Genomic DNA, 24,174 nt, shown 5'->3' with positions numbered 1-24,174 from the left:
ATCAACTTCAATGATTGGCAAGCTTCAGAATCATTTTCAATTTTTTTTATTAAGAGGACAATTTATGTTATAATCATTATAAATTAATAGTAAATTGTTGTAATTATATAATTAATTATATTTTTAAAATTTACATTATTTTAAAATATAACTTTACGTAAACTGTAGTTGTGTATTTATAATTTGTATTACAAATTTAGCATGCAAAATTAGAGAAATATTTATAATTACATGAAACTCACATGTATATTTTAAAAAATATATAATAATAATTTTATATACAACTAACATTTGCAATGTATGAGTGTACAAGCTAATATGGTTATAATATCTAAAGATATTGAGTTTGATCAAAATATTTGTAAGGACATTTAAGTATTCATTGTTAATTAATTTTTTTAACATATTTTATCTTATAATCATCATAAATTATTTAACAATACACATACATTATGTAAACACTTTTTAACGACAAAGACCGCTCAATAGAATCTCATGAGACCATATTAGAATGCTAAAAAAAACTACATATAAACTCATCAAGTGATCTCATTGATAAAAGGGAGGATTATTTTTCCTAGAGGCCTTGAATTTGAGCAATTATATCTGTAAAAAGTGTGTATACATTGTCAATAAATTAAGAATTGTTTTGAATATATACTAATAATTGTTCTAAACTATAAAAAATTTATGGGTAAATTACACGTTTAATATATAAACTATTAGTTTTGGCCTGTATTAACACCTAAACTTTTAATTTTTCAAAATCATACATAAAATTTAGTTTTTATTTCATTTCAGTATCTTGCCGTTAAAAACATTAGTTTTTGTTTCATTTTAGTACTTTAACGTTAGGTTTTGAAAAATTGAAAGTTTAGGTACTAAAATGGACCAAAACAGAAAATTTAGGTGTTAAACGTGTTAAGTTTTTAACAATGAGGGTACTATAATGAAATGAAAACTAAACGTTAGGTATGGTTTTGAAAAAATTAAAAATTTAGATACTAAAATTGATCAAAATTTATAGTTTAAATATTAAATGTGTAGTTTACCCACAAATTATGTAATTGTGTTCTCTACTACACTTAGGGATGGGCACAAACCCAACCCTAAAATTTTAGACCCTCCATCCAACCTAAAAAAATACACCATCCACCTGATCCGAACCCGTCTCGAAATAATAATAAAATATCATTTTTATTCAATAAAAATATATATTTAATTTAAAAAAATAATATATAGAGGGGTATTATTATAATTATCCCTAAATATATAAGGTAAAATTATATATTTTTTGTTCGGGTTGGATATTTTTCACCCTAAACCTAATCTCGAACCTGACCCGATCCGACACTGAATGTTTTTTAAGAAAAACCCATCCCGATCGGGTTGGGTCAAGTTGAAACCCGTCGAGTTCGGGTCTCATGCACATCTTTCACATTTTTTTAATGTATCATTTTAACTATAATGCTTGCTTAGTTAGGTCTTGGCCAAATCCATAAATAGCCTTTAATCATTTTTCCTTTTTGTGGGCCATTATAAAGTAAGCCCAATTTAGTTAAATGTATTGGGCTTTAGCGAGTGCATGCAGTGGCGAGGCCCACCAAATTTCCAGTGCAAGGGAGATTACGGTCTTTGTCTATTCAGCTCGCAACGGCCATTTGGCGATTATGCGTTTACTGCTCTAAGCTTCGTTGACTTTTTAACGAGCTTTACTGCCTGCGAGAGTGGAAAGGGAGCAGTCATGAATTACCCTCCCAGCACTCGTCGGAGCCGTAAAGCTCCGGCGAAATCTGACCTTTACTCGACTTTCGTCGTCCACTCTGGATCCGAATCTGAATCCGACTCCGGTTCCGGCAGATCCAAATCTAAACCGCAAGGTCCTCGTGAGTCGGACCTTTACGCCACAATGATTTACAAGGACGGCAACGAAGAAGATGAAGACGACCCCTCCCTCCCTCCTCTCTTCAGACGTCTCCCTAAAGACTTTGGCGGCGGTCCTACCGATTTCGACGTCGTCGACGATGACGATGCCGGAGATTTTGGAACCGTTATCGTGAAATCCGATCGCGGACGTAAAACTCGTGGTCAAGCGTCGTATTCGTTTAAACCACCGCAAGCGCCCGTGGCGAGCCCGATGAGGGCTAGGAGAGATGGACTTAACGTTGATGATGATGAAGAGGAGGAGGAAGAGGAGGAGGATGGAGATAGGGAAGATTTTGGGACGTTTGTGGTGAGATCGACGGTGAGGAGCGAGAGGGAAGGGAGTGGGACGGTGGTTAAGAGAGCGGTTGCGAGTATGGGAGAGCTAGGGTTTGGGAAACAAAAGAGCTCTACTTCGACTACGTCTTTGCAAGGGGAAGAGAATCGGTTCTTGCAAAATAGTAAGGCTTCCTTGAGTTCGATTCCAGATAGCGTTACTAGAGAAGATCCTTGCACTAAATATGAGTTGCTCAATGAGCTGGGTAAGTTTTTAATTGTACTAGTTTAAGACAACTGAGTGATGATTATCCTCATGCTCGTATGATTATCATGGAAATGCTAAGTGAACTATGTTTTGTCTTTTAATGACCGGGGATTCTTGATTTTAGGGCAAGTGCAAATGTTAACTGATATTGGAATTTTGGTGGCAGGGAAAGGTTCTTATGGGGCTGTTTACAAGGCTAGAGATATAAAAACTTCTGAGCTTGTTGCCATTAAAGTTCTATCTTTATCGGAAGGGGTATGTATGGTTTTCTTTTTTATATTTGATGTGGCTGGATAATCCTCTGTGAATATGCTATTAAGTTTGTTTATTTTCAGGAACAAGGGTATGAAGAAATTCGTGGTGAAATTGAGATGTTGCAGCAATGTAGCCATCCGAATGTTGTTCGGTACCTTGGGAGCTATCAAGGGGATGAATATCTTTGGGTTAGTGCAATAAGCATTTTTCTCCATCAAGATTTTATTTCCTGATTGTTTGGGCTGAGTTCAGTTTCTAGATTGTATTGATTTAATTTTACCTGTGTTGCATTTGCTTTTTTCCTGATATTTATGTTTTTTGGATAACTTATTTTCATTTTTGGGCAGATAGTAATGGAATACTGTGGAGGTGGAAGTGTTGCTGATTTAATTCATGTTACTGAGGAGCCTTTAGAGGAGTATCAGATAGCATATATATGTAGGGAAGCTTTAAAGGTATTATTAAGTCTATTTAGTTTGGAATGAAATAATACTCCGCAATGATGTTGATGCATTCTCTAATTTGTATCAACTTTCTAATTTAATATAATCTCTTTTTTTTTTCTGATGCAGGGCCTTGAATATTTGCACTCAATTTTCAAAGTTCATAGAGATATCAAAGGTGGTAATATCTTGTTAACTGAACAAGGAGAGGTCAAATTGGGTGAGTACACTTTGTGTAACTTTCTTTTTTCAAATTGAAGTCAATGGGAAATTAGGAAGTTAAAATTCTTTTTTGTTGTCTTTGATATGATCAGTAACTATTCAATTACTATTTTCTTGACAACTGCGCACTTTGCATGATAAAGAAGTTTCTATACGTTCTGTCCATAGCAAAAGGTGCCCTAGAAACAAATTTTACCTGCTATCCATTCTTTGTTTATTAGACAATACAGTAGAAACAACAAAAATGCATTAATATCCTTTTCCTAGAGATTATCAGTTTGACCTATGATTAATCTGCCGAAGACTTTGCTTTTATTAATTTGGATGATGCTTTTAATTTATAGAAAGATTGAAATGATAGTGCTTTTCTTTCTAATTGAATATTGAGCATAATCTTAGGCAGACAAATGTGATAAACATATGGGCCCCTAGAGAACAGTCCACTTTTTTAATTGAATTTGAATGGTAGGTCTTTAAAGACATGAGTATTGACTTGAGATGCCTTGAAGACGGTCAAGAAAATCTGAGACAAAAGTTGAGGGGAAATGGTTTATGGGAAAGCTGTTCCCATCTGGGCTTAATGTTTTACCTTTTCACCCTCTTTGACAACTTGCTGATCTGCAAATATGTTGTTATTTTGATCACTGAACAGGTGATTTTGGGGTAGCAGCACAGCTTACAAGGACCATGTCAAAGCGCAATACGGTATGTAGTTCTCTGTGTAGTTCACAATGTTTGCTAATGTTTCATTTCTTTTGAGCATTCTTTGGTTTATCTAAGCTAGCATATGTTCAGAAAAAAAGACTTAACTGAAATCAAAATCATCCTACACTTCCTTACCAATGTCAAAGTGATAAACTGAATTAATAATTTAAAAGGTTAGTTCTTGAGATATCATGTTAAATGCATGAAACAACAGATTATGCATAACAGGCATACCGAAAATTCCATAACTTCCTTTATTATGGAAACCTTATGGTGCATAAAACAACAGATTATACATAACAGGCCTCACCATATTTTGACTGATGGATATTTGTATTATTGATATCTTGATTTGATGATTTATTGTTCTCAACTACTGGAAATGTGCTAGTGACACTGTTCTTATTTTGTTTCAAGTTTATTGGCACTCCACATTGGATGGCTCCAGAAGTTATTCAGGAAAGTCGCTATGATGGAAAGGTATCTTATTCATTGAGCTGCATGGTTTGGTCTTCTTTAAGGTTTTGCGTTTAATGCTTAGCCTCTCTCTCTCTCTCTCTCTCTTTTTCCCTTTGATAGAACTGGGAATGAGTTATTTGCTTGCATTTTGACATTGATGTTTCTTGATCCATTGCTAGATAATCTGGTTGGAAATTGCATAAATTTTTATTAGAACTATTAATTTTTAAGCAGCAAGAAAGAAAACTAATAGTTTTCTATGGCTCCTAGGATCAATTAATAAAGTATCATTAATGTTTTATGTGGAACAGACCTCGGTTATATTGGGAAACAGAAAATATAGATTATCTTCCTATCAAGATATGTAGTACAATCCTTCTATCAAAAAAAAGATATGTAGTACAATCCTGAACTATGACACTTAAAGTTGGAGATCTTAGCACTTGGAGAATGAGGCTTTGTAATGAAAAGATCACGGCATGCTTTCTTCCACTGTTTTAATATGTTTGGGCCATTTAAATTGTAGATGCATGAGAATGACTAAAAGTTTGAAAGTTTGGAATTGCATGATGTAACTTAGATGGTAAAACAAATTTGGGAAAATCCAAAAGCAACAGAAATAGTTCGTAAAATCCCAAATTTCTGGAAAACCATTGGAAGATTCTGCCTTATCAGAATTTCCATGGAAAGTTCTTGCATAAATATTGTATGGATGACGTTAGTATGAATTATTGATTTGATTCTGATGGAAAATGGTTTAATTTCTTTGAAGCAGTATAGTTGTCCCTTGTCTAACTTTTGTGTTTTAAACATTTTGCTTCCAGGTGGATTTGTGGGCACTTGGTATATCTGCAATTGAAATGGCAGAGGTATTCTTATTATTTCTGTCACTGGCTTTGCAGCTCTCAGCAAAAGCTTTAATGGGCAATGCATCTTATTCATTTTCTTTTCACTTCTAAAATATGGCATTTAGACTTGTTGAGTTATTTGAATTTAATATATTAGCTTGCCGAGTAATTTTTTAATAAATATTTGTTATTAGTTCATAATTTTAGGACTGAGAAGTCAAGTTACAATTTTTATGAGCAAAATAGGGGACACCCGTTTAATAGTTGTTTTGTAGCTCCAATTTTAGTAATTGAGTCTTGTGTACATTGAATGACTTTTGAGAAAGAAACATTAAAGGTGAATGAAATTGATAACAATCATTGAATCTGATTGAGTTCTTTGATCTTTTAGGGACTTCCTCCAAGAGCTGCTGTGCATCCAATGAGGGTAAGTAGTGCATGCATGATGCAAAGCATTTGAAGTTCGATTTGTTTTAAGCATTAGCGTACATGCATCTTGCCATAAACTCCCTCCGTATGAATAAGTTCTCCTTGAAAAATACATGATTAGTGATATGAGATAGAATTTCTTCAAAAACTAGCGACCCTGGGATTTGTCCTCTGACGTGGTACATATTAAAGCAATATATCGGTATCAGAGATTTGGTGTTGTCATAAACCCTGTTGGCTGAGCCATAAACTAGTGTCTTTCTACAATGTTTATATAATGTGAGTATGAATTTCACATGTCGCACTCTGTTACTGTTATATTTTGATTCAATTAGACGTCTTGGTTTTCTGAGGACATCTACACCCGGTATTGGGCATGTGGGTGTAGGATAAAACGTGAGAACTTGGGTTTTGTTTGTTTTGGTAGATATATCAACTGAAAATGAGTGTTTGAGCACTTGCGGGGGATGCATATACTCCCATTTGATGACATTTCTGTGATTGGCTCTTGTAGCATATGTAAAATATTTATTAAGTGTTTCTGGATCTCTATGCTTTTCTTTTTATTGTTGTTTTTTTTAATGATATCATATTGTACTATTCTCATTCAGTCTTTGGAAGATAACATCATTGGTGTTTGCAATAGGTTATCTTTATGATATCGAGAGAGCCAGCTCCAATGCTTGAGGACAAAGAAAAATGGTTAAGCTACTAGCAGCTTTTGAACATGAGTTAATTAAAACATCACTTCTCTGTTTTCTAACTTAGGTAGGTTTGACTTGCAGGTCTCTCGTCTTTCATGATTTTGTTGCTAAGAGCCTTACAAAGGATCCACGTCTACGCCCTACTGCATCTGAGATGCTGAAGGTATGGTAGTATAAGTTATATATAACCTTTTCTACCTCTATTAGAGTTATTTATACTCTTTGGAATTTTCATCTGTCTTTCGTATGCATTTACTACATATATCATAATGTGAAGGTGTTTTCCCTTTCGGTCTCAGATTAAGCATTTCAAATCTGTTTTATAAACTTGTCATCTGTTCTTGTGAGTGTTAAATCATCTAAGGACAACCTTATCCACATGCTCATGACATAAAGTTTTCCCTATGATCATTCAAGTCACATATAAAGCTTCAATGCTTAATACACTTTTATTATCTTCAGGGGTAGTTCAAAACTCTTATTTTCCGCATGTTGGCTGTTTGATTTCGTAGAATTTGAGAATCCTAACTGGTCCTTACAATGCTTGTGTGAGAAGTGTATTTCACATTGCACATTTCCCAGTCTGTACAAGCAAACATCTGTATGCATAGGATTTATTTAGGGGATTGGGTTCTCTATTCCTTTACTGGGCTTCATCTACCAATGCTCCCCGCATATTCCAGCTCTTGCTTTACTGTTGTTTTCCCCTCCTCCAAAATAGCCATACATAAATCTAAATCTTTTTGGTTTCGGCCCTTTTATGCACTAATAATACAGTTAGACTCAGATGCTTACTCAGTTTGATTTTTGCCCTTTGGTCTTGTACTTATGTTTCATTCTTTATTGTATAATAACGCTGCTTTGATTAAACACTTTATATGAGCACTTGCATAAGTTATATTAATGGCTGGAAATTTGAATCTATTGTCATTATCATCATTGATTTGATCTATAAGTAAAACCAGGTGATCTTGCATTTTTGTGTGTGCCGTAGGAATGATGATAGTGTAGAGTCTAGATATAGTTTGTAGTAAAGTTTGTCTAATAATAACGGAAGTTTCTGGTTTCTTTATTATTGTAGGCTAAAATGACTGTCAGAAGTTTAAATATGATCACTACATGTAAGAAACTGCATAGAGTTGAAATGAAGCATTTTTTAATAGTTAGGGGGAAAGGATTGTTTTAATATGCTTATTTAGTTATTTACACATTTCTTAATCACTTTCCTTTCCCTTTGGTTCTTTCACTTATTTACTTGTGTACTTCTTGGCTGAAATCGTTGTCTTTTAAAACTTAGCACAAATTCATTGTGAAATGCAAATGTGGAGCTTCTGTAATGTTGCCAAAGATTGAGAAGGCTAGGCAAGTAAGGGCTGCAATGGTTCAACAAGAACAAACTCTTGCTCCTGCCATTTCTGGACTAGATGTATGTATATTCTTCCTCGATCTGCAGTCAATCTCCTTTTTCTTTTTCTTTTTTTAAAAAAAACATGATCAACTAGTTGCGGACATGCATACATTCTGAGAGCTAGGCACACTAAGTAGTGTCATGGTTTGCGTGTTTATGCATCTCTTTTGGTTCTGACTGCTCTGAACTTGGAGCAGCCAGTGGTAGGTTCAAATCCGAATGATGATTATGGAGAAACTGTTCCATCAAGGCCTCAAAATATGGGTCTTCAAGTTGCAAATGAGGTTTCTGCATCTGGCACTTCGAAGCAGCAGCAGATGTTAGATGGTGTGGAAGTGACTGGTGAAGGTATGGAGTCCTTGTTTGCATGTCAAATCTAATAATATAAAGGAACTTCTGAGGTTTTCTTTTTTTTTAGTTGATATCTTAAATGGAGCAGACTGGAACTAAGACAATTGTACTGCTTTATTAGTTTGTGGATAAAATTTGTTGGTCGGATCGTTCTCTTTATTTGTGATCATAATATTATGTCGGACAGGGGAGTTTGGCACTGTAATAGTTCACAGTGAGGATGGATCTCGGAAGTCACTTTCTCAAACTGAACCCCACAGTGGTGAAGAAGTTTCAGCTGCTCTTGAACACTTTGAAAGCAAGTTGATTAATGGCACAGTTAGGCAGTTACCTGAATCACTGTACTTCCCTTCCTATACGCTTCTGAGTTCAATAAGTTCCAGTGCTTGCTTCTATGTGTGAATAAATTTTATTAATGTGTGTATATCACTGAAGTAGTGAAGTCGTTCCTCTATTTGTCAACTCAAGCATCCAATTCATTGGGCATGTTTTCTAGGTTGGATAACAGAAAGGGTGCTTCAGCAAACAACAATACCATGGAAGAATCAAACATAATGACTCAGGGATCTTCTCCTTCAATATTGGCCCTTGGTGACCAGAAACTGAGGTCAGACAGTGTTCCACATGCAAGGACGAAAGATAGCAGTGATATCAGTAGTAGCACATTGAAGAACGAAACCGTCAGCAACAAAAAGGCCTTTGCTTTACAAGATAAGGTTATTCCCATTCTGTAATCTATATCCACTTAAATCAATTAATGAGCGGTGTCTAATTCTCTAAGGAAGTAAGGTCAGAACTTTACTGATTTCAGTGGAGTTCGAATGAAATTAGGAATCTTCAATGGTTGTGCTTCTGAGAATTGCAGCCCTTCTTTTGAAAGTTTAGCGTGCTTGAATTTAGCTTGAGGAGCTTGTGGTTTTTCACCTTGATATCTGTCAAGCTTGCTTTCTGTTTGATCGCTTCCTGTTATCCATCACTACAAATGGTTCATGTACTCCCATATTATTCCTTTTGCTGTGACTGCAGCTGAGATTTGTTGTCTTGTCAATTGTTTTGCAGCTCTTTTCTATATATGCAGCCGGTAATACAGTACCTATTCCATTCTTGAGGGCATCAGATATATCCCCAATTGCCCTTTTATCAGACAATATCCTCGGAGGTATGAAGCAAGATAGTACCGGAACCGTGGCAGTGGAAGCACTGCAGGAACTTTTTGCAGGTGATGGGCAACCGAAAAAGGGTCGAAGAACACAAAATGAGGTCACTTCCTATCTCCCTCCTTATCTCGATTCTTCTCCTATATCGGTTTGTGAATAGTTTACCAGTTTAAAATTCTATAGGTTCCTCTTCCTCCTAGTGTTTATCAAAGGCTCACTTCAAGTTCTACTCTAATGAATCTGGCACAGGCTCTAGCTTACCACAAAATGTAAGAACTAATAAATTTTACGAATCATCAGCTACCATTTATTTTGTTCTTTCTTACAGCATTTGTCTCGGATTCATTTCAGGTGCTACGAGGAGATGCCACTTCAAGAATTGCAGGCAACTCAGGAGCAGCAAACCATTCAAAACCTATGCGACACACTGCGAACCATTCTCCGGTTATAGGGTAGTCGAATGCTACATTTCTTTTTTTGTTGTTGTATGTTATTTTTCTTATCCCCTTTTGCTCAATGATTATGTGGGGTCCTGTATCATATACAAGGTTACATGGTGGAAAAAAATGAAATGTAATCGGAAATTTCTCGTATACATTTCCATCATCAGTGATAATGAACAATGTTTAATGTTGTAATCTCCTTTTTGAGTTCTGCGCTGGATTGACAGTTGATAAATCAAAGCTTTAAAGTGTATATAACCTTTTATTCCTTTGGTTCAGGGAACATTTGGCGGCCAGCCAATCGAACTCGAGTTCAAGCACAAATAACAAGTATAGAAAAACATGCTCAGTTTTTACAAAAAAACAAGCTCGAGCAGACTTCATTCATTCAAAATTTGGCTTCCAAGTTGAGAAGATACTTTCAGAAGGCATAAAATGAAATGAACTATACGAATCAGAATTGCATCTATGATATTCTTACCGATTCCAACATAGTGCCATGTTCCGATATATCTGCGGTTTCCACTAGTGTGCGGTATTCCCTTTCCGTTATCGATCTTATGCCATTTGGATCAGGGACTGTGTCTACTTCTGTTTCTTCTTCTTCTTCTTCTTCAATACCTTCCCTCGGAGGGCAGCCCCGTGTACACGAAACTATCCATTGGTCTATGACCCCACAGTCAATTGCATACTTAAGTGTGTGTTCCAAGTATCCTTTATTAGTAAGCTGATCTGGCTGAACCGTTAACATTCTCAGGAGGGCTGAAAATTTGTTCCCCAAAAACAAAAAGATGAGTAAGCTGGAGTTCGAACACCAAATAACCATGTTTCATATTTAAGAATTTATACCCCTGTTCCCATTATCCAAATATGTGTCGGACATGAATTTAAAGTTTCAGATATAAATGCTTTAGGGAAGATAAAAATAGTTGACCAAGTTAACTGCCACAACCCGACCCAGTCTGATGGACCGCATCTGAGATCATAAGTCGAAATTGTCCTATTTGGATGGTAGATCAATTGTTATGCGTTCTGTAGAGTGCACTCATTCGTATGTGATGTTTCAGGTTCGAATCTGTGAGGTCCACCTGTGTGACAAAACTTTGAGGGGGCTAATGGATAACTAGAGAGGACAACTTCAGGTTGGGTTGTGACACCAACTCTCCGGTTTGTCCCTAAAAAACAATATGTTTTGAATAGAAAAGGTATGATTTGTAAGGTGCCAAGCTCGAAAGGCACCCAAAATAGTTGTTCCAAAGTATCATGTACACTTTCATGTTAGCATAAGCAGTAATAGGTAGATCCACATGCCCGTACCTGCAGCGATGCCATCTCCAGATGCCGACATATCTTGCGAGAAGGGGGTTAAGGGGGCATCCTCCATCCCATGCACTGCACCATTTTGCTCTTTAGTGTAATAGTGTATCTTGGAAGTCCCATTTGTTACAAACAAAGTCTTGAGATTCTCATGCCAAAGTGGTGCAACCACTTCATGATCATAATGGACAAATTTCGAGCTCGCATTGTTCTTGGTGTCAAATTCTTCCGTAGGCTTTATTCCACACAAAAACTCCAGTTCTTGCTTAGTAACCTCAATAACATTAGCAAGGTTCCATGCTTCTTTTATGAACATTTTGGTCTCTTCATCGGACCGCCAAAGTGGCAGTGGAAGGTTTACATCGTAGAAAATAACGCCTCCTAATTTCTTGGAAATCTTGATAGCTCTCAACGTAGTTGATCTCATGTTATGATCGAGAAGAGAATGTGTGCTGAAGTAGAACATTTTCGCCTACAAGGAGGTTAAATAAGTCTGTAACTTCTAGGACTAATACAGCTTTCTTAAATACAAAACAAACATTTGCATTGACTACTTTTTGCTTATTTACTGAAATCTATTACCGCTTTAAGCACGTCGATATTGATCTCGGATTTGGAAAGAGAATCCTCGGCGCATGATTTAAGATTAGTCATTCTCAGGCGACCTCTCTTGCTAACTTTCATCTGTGACATAGCTGTTGGCCTTTTACTATCAATTTGAACCGATCGTGTTTGAACGTTGTTCACATTTAAGTACCATAGCATGGCCTGACCATAGTCATCATCACCGAGCTTTCCCATGAAGGCTACTTTACCACCCAGCTTAGCAAGAGCAAGAGCGACACTGCCAGCGCAACTCCCGGGTGCCCTAACGAATTTTTCAGGTGCCCATCGTGCTTCTTTCATTCTCTCATGAATTTCGTAATCTACAAGTCTGTTGGCTGGCCTTCCGGAAGGAACAAAGGCATGCTGTGCAGCTCCGAAGCAACAAACGAGCGGAGGCCATCCGTAGGTGAAACTAATATCTTCACCTTCATCTATGCTCAATTCAAGGTCTTCCTCACTCTCATCACCCACATTTGGCACTAGAGCCGAATCCTCCATGTCACTAATTTCAGTTTCACTTTGGTGCACTTCTTTATCATCACCCTTCTTCGTTGTCCTTCTCCTCCTCACCTTTTTCTCTGGTTTTGTTTCCTTGGTAGTAGTAGAAGCCGATGGCACTATGAATAATAAAAAAATATCAATTTTTGTAATAATTAACTTAAGAAAATACGATGAAGCAAGCCATCGAAGAAATTCCAAGGTTATACCTTTCTTTCTAGTCCTCCTGGAGGTTTTATTTTTATCTTCACTTGAAGCAGACGCGCTTTCCTTGTTATCAGAACCAGTTTCATCGAGCACTTCGTCTTTTGCTTTCTTCCTACTTCGTGTTGCAGTCCGTCGAGTAGTTCCCAAAGTCTTCTTCTCAACAACTGCTCTGTTTTCACTAGGTTCCTCTTGAGAAAAAATGTCAGCATTTTTCTTGGCCGAGAGACAGCACTTGTACCGCAAGCAGAAATCCAGAGGACGCACCGGGAAACAAATTGGATTCGACTTCCACCTGCATAATCAGAAAGAAGAATTGAAGACTGAAAAATCTGCATAGCGAAGCATAGAAAGAATCACCCTCTGATTTACAAGCAATCCGCGACAAAACCCTAGTTAACCTGTAATCTTACAGAGTAAAGGGATTTACCATACATTCCGACATTAAATTCCACCGACAGCAACTTTCCCACGCCCCAAACACCAGATAAGAAGGCTAAAAACACGCATCAAATTTAAATTTAACACATACCAAAGAATTAAATTCTAAGGCAAATCAAGAAAAACACTTCGAATTTCATTCAACGTTCTGATAAAAAAGAAGAAGGTAACGCCAAGTTCCACAATTCAGCACTAAATAGCACATTAAGGAAATCATAAAAAAAGGGTCTTTAGCTAACACGCGAGGAAGGACGAAAAGAAAATATCTTTGGAACAAAAAATAGCAAAGAAAATATGAAATCTCCCATGAAATGCGAACGATAACAGTTGCAAAACGAAATGAAAAGAGAGAAAGAAAGAACCAACCTGGAAAGTGAGTGAAAAGGAGGGAAAGAAAGGGATGCCATTGTTATCTCTCCTAAATTGAAGCTAAACAAAGCATGTAAAATAGAGGGAACGTTGTTTGTTGTTGGGGGTTTAAGATTGGAAATGAAAGAAAGGATTGAGGGAACTCATGCTCCAGGGTTTTTAATTTTACACGCGCTTTCCCCATATATATTTCACATTTAATCTTGAAAGAAATAGGGTCTACACAATGGTCTCTTGTTTATTGGTAGTTGATCTATAAGATATTTTATTAAATTTTTTTATTATTAAAAATTAAAAAATTGTCATTTAACAGTTTCTATGTTTTAAGCTAATTTTTTTTAAAATAAAGGACAATTTGAGTTAGACGTTAACTTGTTGACTAAGATGTGATAATTATTTGAGATTTTGGGATCAAATTTTATGATATCGTAGTCAACATGTTAACATTCAACTTACTCTCGTTAGGGATAATCGAAATACCCGAACTATACTGGTTTCGACCTAACCCGACTTTATAGGGGTAATTTTTTTTTTGAAATTTTGGGGTTCAGACAAAGTCAAGTTTAAGGTGAAAAATCATCGACCCTACCCGATTATATATATATATATATATATATATATATATATATATATATATATATTAAATATAATGTTTATATATATATATATATTAAGATTTTAAATATTCTTAGTTTTGTAATGTTAAATATATTATTTAATTATTATAAATATAATAAATTATTATAAATATTTTATTTTAATAATTTAAAAATAATAAATGATTATAAATATATTATTATAAAAAATATATTTGAATTATGTTAAAGTATTAATATATTCGAAATGAGTTGGTAGGGATCAAGGTTTTTTATTTAAAAATTAGGGTGGGTTCGGGGGCGAGAGAAAAGCTAAAAATTATCAAGACAATGTGGGTAAGGTATAAGCGATAGATTTCGAGGAGGCCAAAAAATCATCCCACCCCGTGCCCATCTCTAATTGTCGTCAAACTTTTAACTAGAAAATGATGAGTTTGAAACATGTGGATAGTTGAGTGGTCATTCTGTAAATTTTAATAGTTAAAGGACTTAACATGATAATATCTTATAATTAAATGATCATTTTATAACTTTTAATAATAGCAAGACTTAATAAAATAATACTTTATATTCAGGGTCTATTTGTATACTTTATCCCAAAGAAATAAAATTAAATAATAAATTTCATCTATTAATTTTCTTCACTCCTATTTTAATTATTAAATTTTAAAATAATAAATTCAATCATTAATTTTTAAGAATAATAAAATATAAGAAATTATTCAAAGAAATGTTAAAGGGATAAAATGATTGAGATCAATTTAACAGGTTTATTGTTTGTTTATCAATTAGTTTAACTTAACAAAGAAAACTAAAAGTTGAAGTATCCCAGCACTTGGATTCATTAAAGTCATCACTTCTATTTCTTCTACGACGAATGTGCAGGCAAGGAACTCTTGTATAATTTATTTTTGTATTTAGTTGGTGAAATTGAAAGATTTTGCTTTCTATAAACATGGGTATTTCTATCTTTGATCTCATTTCTTCAATTTGTAGCTGCAGTTTGATGCTGGCAATAGAGGCTGTTGAAGAAACTTGTTGATATATGAATCTTTTCAAGAAGCTTTTGCCCACCAAACATGGGATTTTTGGTGCCCAAAAGCGTTGCAAAGGTAAATATCAAATTCAGGTTTTGGATGTGTTTATTGTACTGATTCACTAGGGATTCTTCGTATTGTTCGAAACTTGATGCTAATGTTTAGGTTTCCCTGGATTTACTTGTGGTAGTTAGTTTCAGAATGTTAACTTTCTTGCATTAGTTATTTGAATTGGCGATTGGTTTAAATGGAAAAGAAACTCGAATCTGTTGATTCTATAGAAATTAATCGCTGTTTGGTAGTAATTTTTGTTAACATTTACTGCAGCGTCTTTCTCTGCATTTCTGCATTCGGCCCCGGATCACTCGGTCCGAGTTCATTCTCCGGACCAGGAAGTGGTGCTTGCTCTAGGAAGCAATGTTGGTGACAGACTTGATAATTTCAATCAAGCCTTGCAGTTGATGAGGAAATCGGGTATCGATATCATAAGACATGGTTGTTTATACGAGACAGCACCTGACTATGTCTCCGATCAGCCTTGATTTCTAAAGTCTGCTGTTAGAGCTGTTACGAAGCTAGGTCCTCATGAACTTTTGGGTGTTCTTTAGACAATTGAGCGGAACATGGGTCGTACCGGTGGAATAAGGTATGGTCCAAGGCCAATTGATCTAGACATCTTGTTTTATGGAAAGTACCGAATTGGTTCTGATACACTTACAGTCCCCCATGAGAAAATTTGGGAGCGACCGTTTGTAATGGCGCCATTGATGGATTTACTAGGATCGGTTATCGACAGTGATACCGTTGCTTGTTGGAATTCTTTTTCAACAGATTCAGATGGACTATTTGGTTTATGGGAGAAATTGGGTACTGAATCCCTCATTGGAAAGGAAGGGATGAAGAGGGTACCGATTAGGAATCACTTGTGGGATTGGTCAGAGAAAACCTCGGTCATGGGTGTTCTCAATCTGACTCCAGATAGTTTTAGTGATGGTGGAAAGTTTGTATCGGTGGAGACTGCATTTTCTCGTGTCCGTTCGATGATTTCAGAGGGAGCAGAATATAGTAGATATCGGAGCACAGTCTACACGACCGATGGCCTCTAGGATATCCGTGGAAGAAGAATTAGATAGGTTAATCCCTGTCTTAGAATCTGTTCTTGGAATGCACGAGATGGAGGGGAAGCTCGTATCCGTAGACACTTTCTATTCGGATGTTGCTGCACAGGCAGTAAATAAAGGAGCTCATATTATAAATGATGTATCTGCCGGGCAGTTAGATACTAACATGCATAAGATGGTTGTAACACCCCAACCCGTATCCGACCCGGATACGAATCCGAGGTGTCACATTGACCTTTTAAAACATGTACTTGTATAAAATAGTGAGTAATTTAAAACTTTTATAACATATAAATGACTAATTTACATAAAAGACATTTTCATTATTACAAAACCAATCAGAGCGTATATATTTCACTTATTTATTTACATATAACTATTCGAAACATTTATAAAACTGTTCATAGCTTAAACAATATATTCTTTTGAAAACATGCCAACTAGAACTTTATATACTAAAATACATATTATTCACATCTTTTCTGATCTGACCTTTAGTAAGGAGAACTGACATGTCTTGCTCCACATTGCTCTTTACTCTTCTCGAAACCTACATGTAAATCACTTACACGCTAAGTCAAAGACTTAGTGAGGCATATAAACATATAAGGTAAACGGTAACTAATAATCATACCTATTCACATCTTTTCTGATCTGACCTTTAGTAAGGAGAACTAACATGTCTTGCTCCACATTGCTCTTTACTCTTCTCGAAACCTACGTGTAAATCACTTACACGCTAAGTCAAAGACTTAGTGAGGCATATAAACATATAAGGTAAACGGTAACTAATAATCATACCTAAACAATTACTACTATCATTTCATACCACTCATACTTTTACATGTAACAAATATATCCATACATATATGTCATTATCATTCATATCTTTTATCTCATGTTCCTATGATCTCTTATGTCCATATCATATAACATATACCATAACCAATTGCACATATACATATCATGTCATATAAACTATATATATATATACTATCATTGATTCCTTTCATCATATGGTCTTATAAGTTACCATTTGTACAATCAATATCACACATGAAATTCCACAAGGAAACAAACATATTATCATATCACTTTATTAATATTATCTATTTAATAGCCCATGATACACATGTGAGAACTAAATATATGCGAGTACATAGAGGTTGTGCACTAATGCTGTCACCACAGCTCATATAATTGCACCGAAGTGTCACATATAATTGCATCGGAGTGCCGCGTAGAATTGCACCGTGGTGCCATATAATAATGTCCATAAGGACCACATATCATTCCTTAAGAATCGTATACATATACTAGGGATCAAGTAGGTGTCTCACCAGACTTCACACATGTTCCAAATAATACATATATGTCCCGAAGAACCACATATCATTCCTTAAGAATCATATAAACATGCCAAGGATCAAGTATGTGTCTCACCAGACTTCACACATGTTCCAAAGAATACATATATGTCCCGAAGGACCACATAGACCCTCGACTCTTGGCATGCCAACTATACCCCTAGCTCTCATGACACATAACATGGGCATTATCTTTTATATCCTTTTACATATTCATGTAACCATATCATATATTCATATAAGCTTATGGTTTCATTCACATATACATGTAATCACGTAGTTCATATCAATTCTCATATGAGTTCATATTCATATAAACATAGGATTCACCCTCATGTATCACATATACTTTCTCTTTCATATGGCTCATAACATTTCTCATGTGTTCATATGACATGTAAATCATTGTCATCTTATCATGTTATCACATAAACATATACTCATGCACACATATAAATCATAACAAATACATACTTCTATGAATTCATGTTTTTCACTATTGGAAATAGACTTATCGCAAGTCTTATTTTCCATTGAACCTCATATACTAAATAATGTGCACTCACCTTAGCCTTGTTTGCTTTGAATCAATCTTAATCCTTAGATTGTTCCGGAACAAGCTTTATTCTATATCTACATCATAATAATACATTGATACATATCAGTATACTAATTGATATCTTCTAAATTGTCACTTCTTAGGCTAAAAGAAAAGCTCATTTCATCTTTTAATGAAGGTATGCATCGATGCACTGCACAGTGTATCGATGCATTCCCTATCGGTGCATCGAAATGCATCGATGCACTACCTGTGCATCGGTGCATAAAATACATTCGATGTTTGTTTATTACTGGGATGCATCGATGCATGCCTTATGCATCGATGCACCAATTGCATTCGATGTTTTTAGATTAAAAGAGTGCATCGATGCACTACCTGTGCATCGATACACCTTCAAACAATTTCTGGGTTTTAACCTTGATGCATCGGTGCACTATGAATATGCATCGATGCACTCTGCCCAGAATCCTCTTTTTGAACCTGAAAATTCATTCTTTTTGGATTAAATCCTTCATATTTCAACCCCTTTCATATTCCTAACTTACATATACATACTTAAACTCATTAATATTCATTTATCTCATCTTTAACCTTAATATCCTCTCCTCTTTAGGAATTTCAGGAATCATACCCTATTTTCCACATGTTTCAAATCTAATTCTAACACTTAATACTTCTTAATTAAGCTGATGACAAGTCAAATTTAGTTTCAAGTTCAACTTATCAACTCCATTCTATAAATTCACTCAAGAACTCCAAATCTTTAATCTTCCCTAACTCATTTATCTTTTGATCTTAAGATAACTTAAGCTTTCCTTAAGCTTAAGTATCACCTAAGAATCATAACCCAACTTTTAATTCAACAAATAACCAACTAATTAAGAAACTCACCTTTGAGTTGGAGCTTCACGCACAAAGAAGAAAGGAGGAGAAGAGAATTCTGGAGACATTGTTTTTGGTTTCCTACACTCCTACGTGTAAAAATATATATCCCCACTATCACATTTTTAATTCCTTAAATGATCAAATGACCATTTCACCCTTTAGTTCCTTTAATAATTACTAACAACTTTTAGAAAATACTTTCAAATAAATCACTAAACTAATCCATTCTTCTACTTTAGTAACCAAATTCTGGAACTTTACAATTTGGTCACTAACCCATAGTTTGGGATGTTACAATGGTTGCTAGCTTTAATGTTCCTTATATCATGATGCACATGAGGGGAGACCCTACAACGATGCAGAATAGTGAGAACCTGCAATTCAGTGATGTTTGTTCGCAGGTTGCGTCTGAGTTGTTGTCAAGAGTTAAGGATGCAGAGTTATCCGGAGTTCCGGCTTGGAGGATTATTCTCGACCCCGGAATCGGATTCTCCAAGAATACTGAACATAATTTGGACATCCTCACAGGTTTACCAATCATTCGTTCGGAGATCGCTATGAAAAGTTTGGCAGCTTTACATGCTCCTTTACTTATTGGACCATCAAGAAAGCAGTTTTTGGGTGAAATTTGCAACCGCCCGGATGCAGTCGAAAGAGATTCTGCAACCATTGCTTGTGTCACAACTGGGATTTTAGGAGGGGCAAACATCGTTAGGGTGCACAATGTTAAAGACAACTGGGATTTTTGTGTTTTTCCCTTTTACACCAAACTTGTATTTGGATGACTCTTAGTCGGAAGCCTATCCAACATCGCAAGCCAAACAATGATTCCGAGGCACATGACAAAAAACCCAGATAAGCTTAGCCTACGGCACTTTCTCTTGATGTCTCCTGATCTCCTTCCAAACCCTCTTAACCTGGTATCTACCAGAAAGTACTCACTGCCCTGTTATTGGGTCAATAAACTGAGCAGCCCCCTCCCTCAACTTCATTAATTTCTTCCAAGACCAACTGCAAGAACGATGAATGGAGCATTCGACCATTGTACCCACTGATTTCCCGTATAAGTTGCATCTCCTCCCTAGCACCTTGAAAATAGCCTTCTAAACCTCCATTAACAGATAATTTTGTTGTGAACTGAAGATGTACAATTGGTGTATCCTCCCTCATGCTGTCTGCCTGCTCGGCTAAGAACGTATTACCGAGAGATATCACCACGTCATACAGGATGAAAGTTGCAGACAATGGAATAATATCTAACAGAAGTTCTGTTTGTTCTTCTTTCACTGTACAAACTCTCCATCTCTGTTTTCCAGTTGGTAAATTGTTATCAGCCACTGAATCTTTCACTGCAGCATTATTGAGCAGCCTGCATTCATATAAAGCATTGGATATATAGTTAAAACTAGGCTTAACCAGCTCAAACTATATCCAAAGTTAACTTTAGGTTCCTGTCATTGTTGGGATGCATAGTGTTAAAGTCAATGTAGATGCTGTGGAGTTTGTCAAACAATGCTTTTCTTTTGTTCTTTACAGCAAACTAGTACTTGGAATTCGGATTGGGTTGAAAATTTTGTTGTAAACTTTAATAATTACTTATCTGGCGTTTGTTGATAGAATTTATATAAACCAGAAAATTATGCAGTAACTGGCACCGTAAACTGGCAACTAGAAGCAAATCTGGATGAAATGGTACAAGGATTCTTCGCCTGTTTTTCAGTTCAAATACATTAAAAACATTAACATATTATTGTCAGTCTCATTCCCTGAATGACATTAAAATTGCAGACTGACGCATTGAATTCACCTTCACCTCACTGTCATAATTCACTTGTCGATCTTCCTATGATATTATCATAAGAATACAACTTCCAAGTGTGGTGTTTCTTCTTCTTCCTCTGGTCTTTCTATGATATTATCAAAAGAAAACGAGGAGACATATGCACGGTAGATCGAATCCAAACGGCTTTGGTTTAGGCTATCACCAAGCCAACTCTCCTTGTATCTGAGCCTGCTGTAATAATCTATAGTAGCTATGAATCCAATGTCAAGTATTGTTCCAAATCCAGCGAGTGTTCTTGTAAACATAGGCGAATATCTCCTCGGTTCCTGCATATAATGACTGAAGAAATCGGCGATTCTGCCACCGGCTATTCTTCCATTATGCCGAGGAAAAAGAATTGCAGAATCAACCAAGATCCTGAAATGGGGGACACTGCTTTGGGATCATTCAACAACCCGTTTTCAAGCAGAGCATTTAACCTTTTGGGCTCGACGAATGATGCAACAGCACAGCATATAATGGAGACCGAGTAGCGTTTTTTTCGTTCTTTGTATCTGTCTTTCCAACACCATTTCATACCATTTATATACTCCATATTCAGAAATCCATTGGAACAACTGAAAAGCTACGATTGGGAAACTACCACCGCCCGTGTTGCCATCTACTGCTTCAGGGTTCATGGTGTCTACCTGGTCGGTAAAGAACGTATCAAAAAGAGATTTTACCATGCAATACACGATAAAAGTTGCAGACATCAGAATAATATCTATGACAAGTTTTGTTTGTTCTACTTCTTGCACTGTACAAAGTCTCCATTTGTGTGTTCCTATTTCATCGGCCGGAATCTCTTTCACTGAAGCATTGTTTAGCCGCCTGTATTTAGTGAAAGCATCAAGCTACAATGAACAAATCACGGGACTTGGGGTGGGGGGAAGGCAAAACTTGTCCGAAGCAACTCACTTGAGATTCTGGGAAAAGTCCCTCGACTATTGCGACGAGAGTGCTAAAAGGAAAAGTCCCTGCATGATCACAGTTACAAAATCTTTGTTATTCGAACAGAAAGAATACACTGGAAAAAGGTATCATTTACAGAAACTTACAGCAGAGTATAAAACACTGGAAACAATCAACGCCCATCGATAACCAAGACATGCATCAATGAATAAGGCAACAAAAATCTGCAACACATTCCTTAGACCGTCATGAAGATTGACTATTGCGACGGCTACGTTTAGCTTCAAATTCAAGGAAACAGTTAGGCATGTCACAAGTTTCTGCAGCACAAAACGCATCCACCCCTGGCAGAAAACAAGACCTATATATATAAGATTGCTAGAGATCAGAATCATCACCTTAATTAATGCCAAGCCATTAGTTTCACTGATTGTACATTGTTACTGATAATTAGTCTATATGATAAAACTAAATGACATCAAAAACAACTTTTCTCTTTTCACAAAAAGACATGCTGTCCACCTAGAGACGAAAAGGAATTTCACATCTATCTGCTTTAAAATGAAAAAAAGAACACGCATTCATATGTGTATGGATGACATAAATCTTACTTAAAGGAGCTTAGAATAGTCCATAATATAAAAGAATAAATATCAAGCAAATTGTGAAATACCAAAGGTGAATATAACCAGTCGTTCAGGACATCTGAACAATGTCTGCATTGGATCTATGAGTACACCACATACCCATATCCAAGTTATCACCATCCTTGTATATAAAACTTGAAATGCCATCCTTTGCCTTGCCTATATATTTTTCTGCCGAAGCCATGAAGAGTAGTAAGAAACGATATTTCTTCAGAATCTTTCTCATAGTCATGACTACGCACACACCCTGCAAACTTAGGAATCCGGAACCGAAAATAACATTCCCATGCATATTTTACTTCCTCCAAGGTTTATCATGGCTCTATCCTTGTCATACACTCACATACCGAATAACTTAAATGTTCAATTAGGTAACTACTCAACTCGTTAAGGTCTCGAGTCGAGCTTAAGCTCGATTCAAATCAATCCAAATCAAGTATTGATCGAGTTTCGATCGAATTGAATTCGAGCAGCCCACAAGCTGCTAAACTCATTAAGCACCCATTACTACAACATGCAAAAAGAAATGTATTTTGGAGGGTTTTTTCCTCTCTTTTTTACCGGAAACAAGAACTCAAAGCTGAAAACTCAAAACTATAAAATCATGGTGAGAGTGAGTAAACTGTACCAACCTTGGAATGAAGCTTGCAGTAGAAGCAAAAGTAAAATATTTCATGAGTGATGTTATAAAAGACTTGGAATATTCATGACTACCGAGAGCTGCTTTTAAACCGTGTTCCCCTTCCTTTCAATTTCTTGCATTCCAGTTTTGTAACACATTTTCCATTCCTTTTCCTCGACATTTTTTTTTTGAATTGTCCTTTTCCTTACATTTAATGACACTTAAGAAAACTGAAGGATGTAGGTATGCGTGGTAAAGACGTGATAAAGAACTTTTTTATTAAATTACCTTAATAATGATATAAGTAATCTTTTGGTTCACCCTGGACCATTAGATCTGGACCCTATTCAACGGTTTAGATCAAAGCACATTAGGGTTTCATCCTAAACTTTGCTTCATCCACTGCCTCCACCTGCCCTCGCCTGTTCCTCATGCTTACTATCGTCACCAAGAGCGTGATTCACACCGTTCACCGTAAAAATGTGAAGCCTTGGGGGTGAAAAACAGATTATCTCTTCCTTTCTCACGTCATGGCCGCCAAACTCATTCCTTTTTGCTTAATAATAAGATTCAAACTATCATCTATATTAAACATACATTTTAATATTTTAGTTTGTCTTTAAGGTTTAAATTATTACTTATAATGAAATTAAAAAGAGATACAAAAGAGGGGGCTTTGTTCCAAATTTTAATATTTTTTTTTGTTTTTGTTTTATCGATTTGACTTACAAATAAGATTAGATAATTGTCATGTATCTTTGTATAGTGTTTGGAAAATAAAATAGATTAAAATATATATCTGCCAATTATTTAATTTTATTTTTGGATTTTTATATTTTAATTTTGATGATATAATAGTAATAAAAAGCATACATTTAAACCATAAAATTAAATTAAAGTATTAAATAATATATGGTACCGACTTTAAAATGAAAGGTGAATTTATGGTTAAGGAGGGTTTTAAATGCTTAATTACTCCCGGCCGAACAAGATTTAGTGGAGATAGGCCCATTAGCCGCCTTTTTTAATTTAACGGGCGTTTGGTTCAAAATATCTCACATTATCGGGGAATAGAATGTCATTCATCCGTTTGGTTGACAAACATTTTTAGTCCCAGTGATAAGTTATTCTAAAAATTGATATTTTGGGATATATTACCGGGAATATGATTATATGTTCCCTTAGATATTGTTATATTCCCGACATTTTAGATTAAAATGCCTTTAATTATTTTTAAAAAATATCATTCTTTTGTCATTGAATAAAAAAAATTC

General features: G+C 35.7%; 2 protein-coding genes and 2 pseudogenes across 3 annotated transcripts; 2 read left to right on the top strand and 2 right to left on the bottom strand.

The window, feature by feature from the left end:
* The first annotated feature begins 1,679 nt into the window (after window positions 1–1,679).
* LOC120184340 (serine/threonine-protein kinase 4) lies at window positions 1,680–10,086 on the top strand. The gene is made up of 18 exons (XM_039188837.1): window positions 1,680–2,465; window positions 2,634–2,722; window positions 2,803–2,910; window positions 3,070–3,177; window positions 3,295–3,385; window positions 4,040–4,092; window positions 4,510–4,572; window positions 5,376–5,420; window positions 5,791–5,826; window positions 6,475–6,530; window positions 6,614–6,695; window positions 7,830–7,958; window positions 8,138–8,288; window positions 8,479–8,632; window positions 8,788–9,007; window positions 9,351–9,551; window positions 9,632–9,717; window positions 9,800–10,086. Exons 1-18 carry the CDS (start codon window positions 1,745–1,747, stop codon window positions 9,897–9,899), a joined length of 2,493 nt encoding a protein of 830 aa, XP_039044768.1. The 5' UTR covers window positions 1,680–1,744; the 3' UTR covers window positions 9,900–10,086.
* On the bottom strand, window positions 3,229–13,483 carry LOC120184341 (fructokinase-like 2, chloroplastic). 2 transcript variants are annotated; one of them, XM_039188839.1, is made up of 6 exons: window positions 13,324–13,483; window positions 12,522–12,811; window positions 11,791–12,431; window positions 11,209–11,680; window positions 10,311–10,653; window positions 3,229–3,239 (listed from the first exon to the last, which is right to left on the bottom strand). In XM_039188839.1, exons 1-5 carry the CDS (start codon window positions 13,362–13,364, stop codon window positions 10,358–10,360), a joined length of 1,740 nt encoding a protein of 579 aa, XP_039044770.1. In that variant the 5' UTR covers window positions 13,365–13,483; the 3' UTR covers window positions 3,229–3,239; window positions 10,311–10,357. The 2 variants fall into 2 exon arrangements, with proteins under 2 accessions (XP_039044770.1, XP_039044769.1); XM_039188838.1 differs by lacking the exon at window positions 3,229–3,239 and having other exon boundaries at window positions 10,230–10,653.
* A 1,447-nt stretch (window positions 13,484–14,930) lies between these two features.
* On the top strand, window positions 14,931–19,679 carry LOC120184278 (annotated as a pseudogene).
* A 172-nt stretch (window positions 19,680–19,851) lies between these two features.
* On the bottom strand, window positions 19,852–22,510 carry LOC120184277 (annotated as a pseudogene).
* Window positions 22,511–24,174: the final 1,664 nt, after the last annotated feature.

The sequence above is a fragment of the Hibiscus syriacus genome, unplaced genomic scaffold (assembly GCF_006381635.1).
Source record: "Hibiscus syriacus cultivar Baekdansim isolate YM2019G1 unplaced genomic scaffold, ASM638163v2 tig00112864_pilon, whole genome shotgun sequence".
Lineage (NCBI taxonomy): Eukaryota > Viridiplantae > Streptophyta > Magnoliopsida > Malvales > Malvaceae > Hibiscus > Hibiscus syriacus.
The sequence above is the reverse complement of the archived record's forward strand: the minus strand, read 5'-3'. Positions and strand labels throughout refer to the sequence as shown.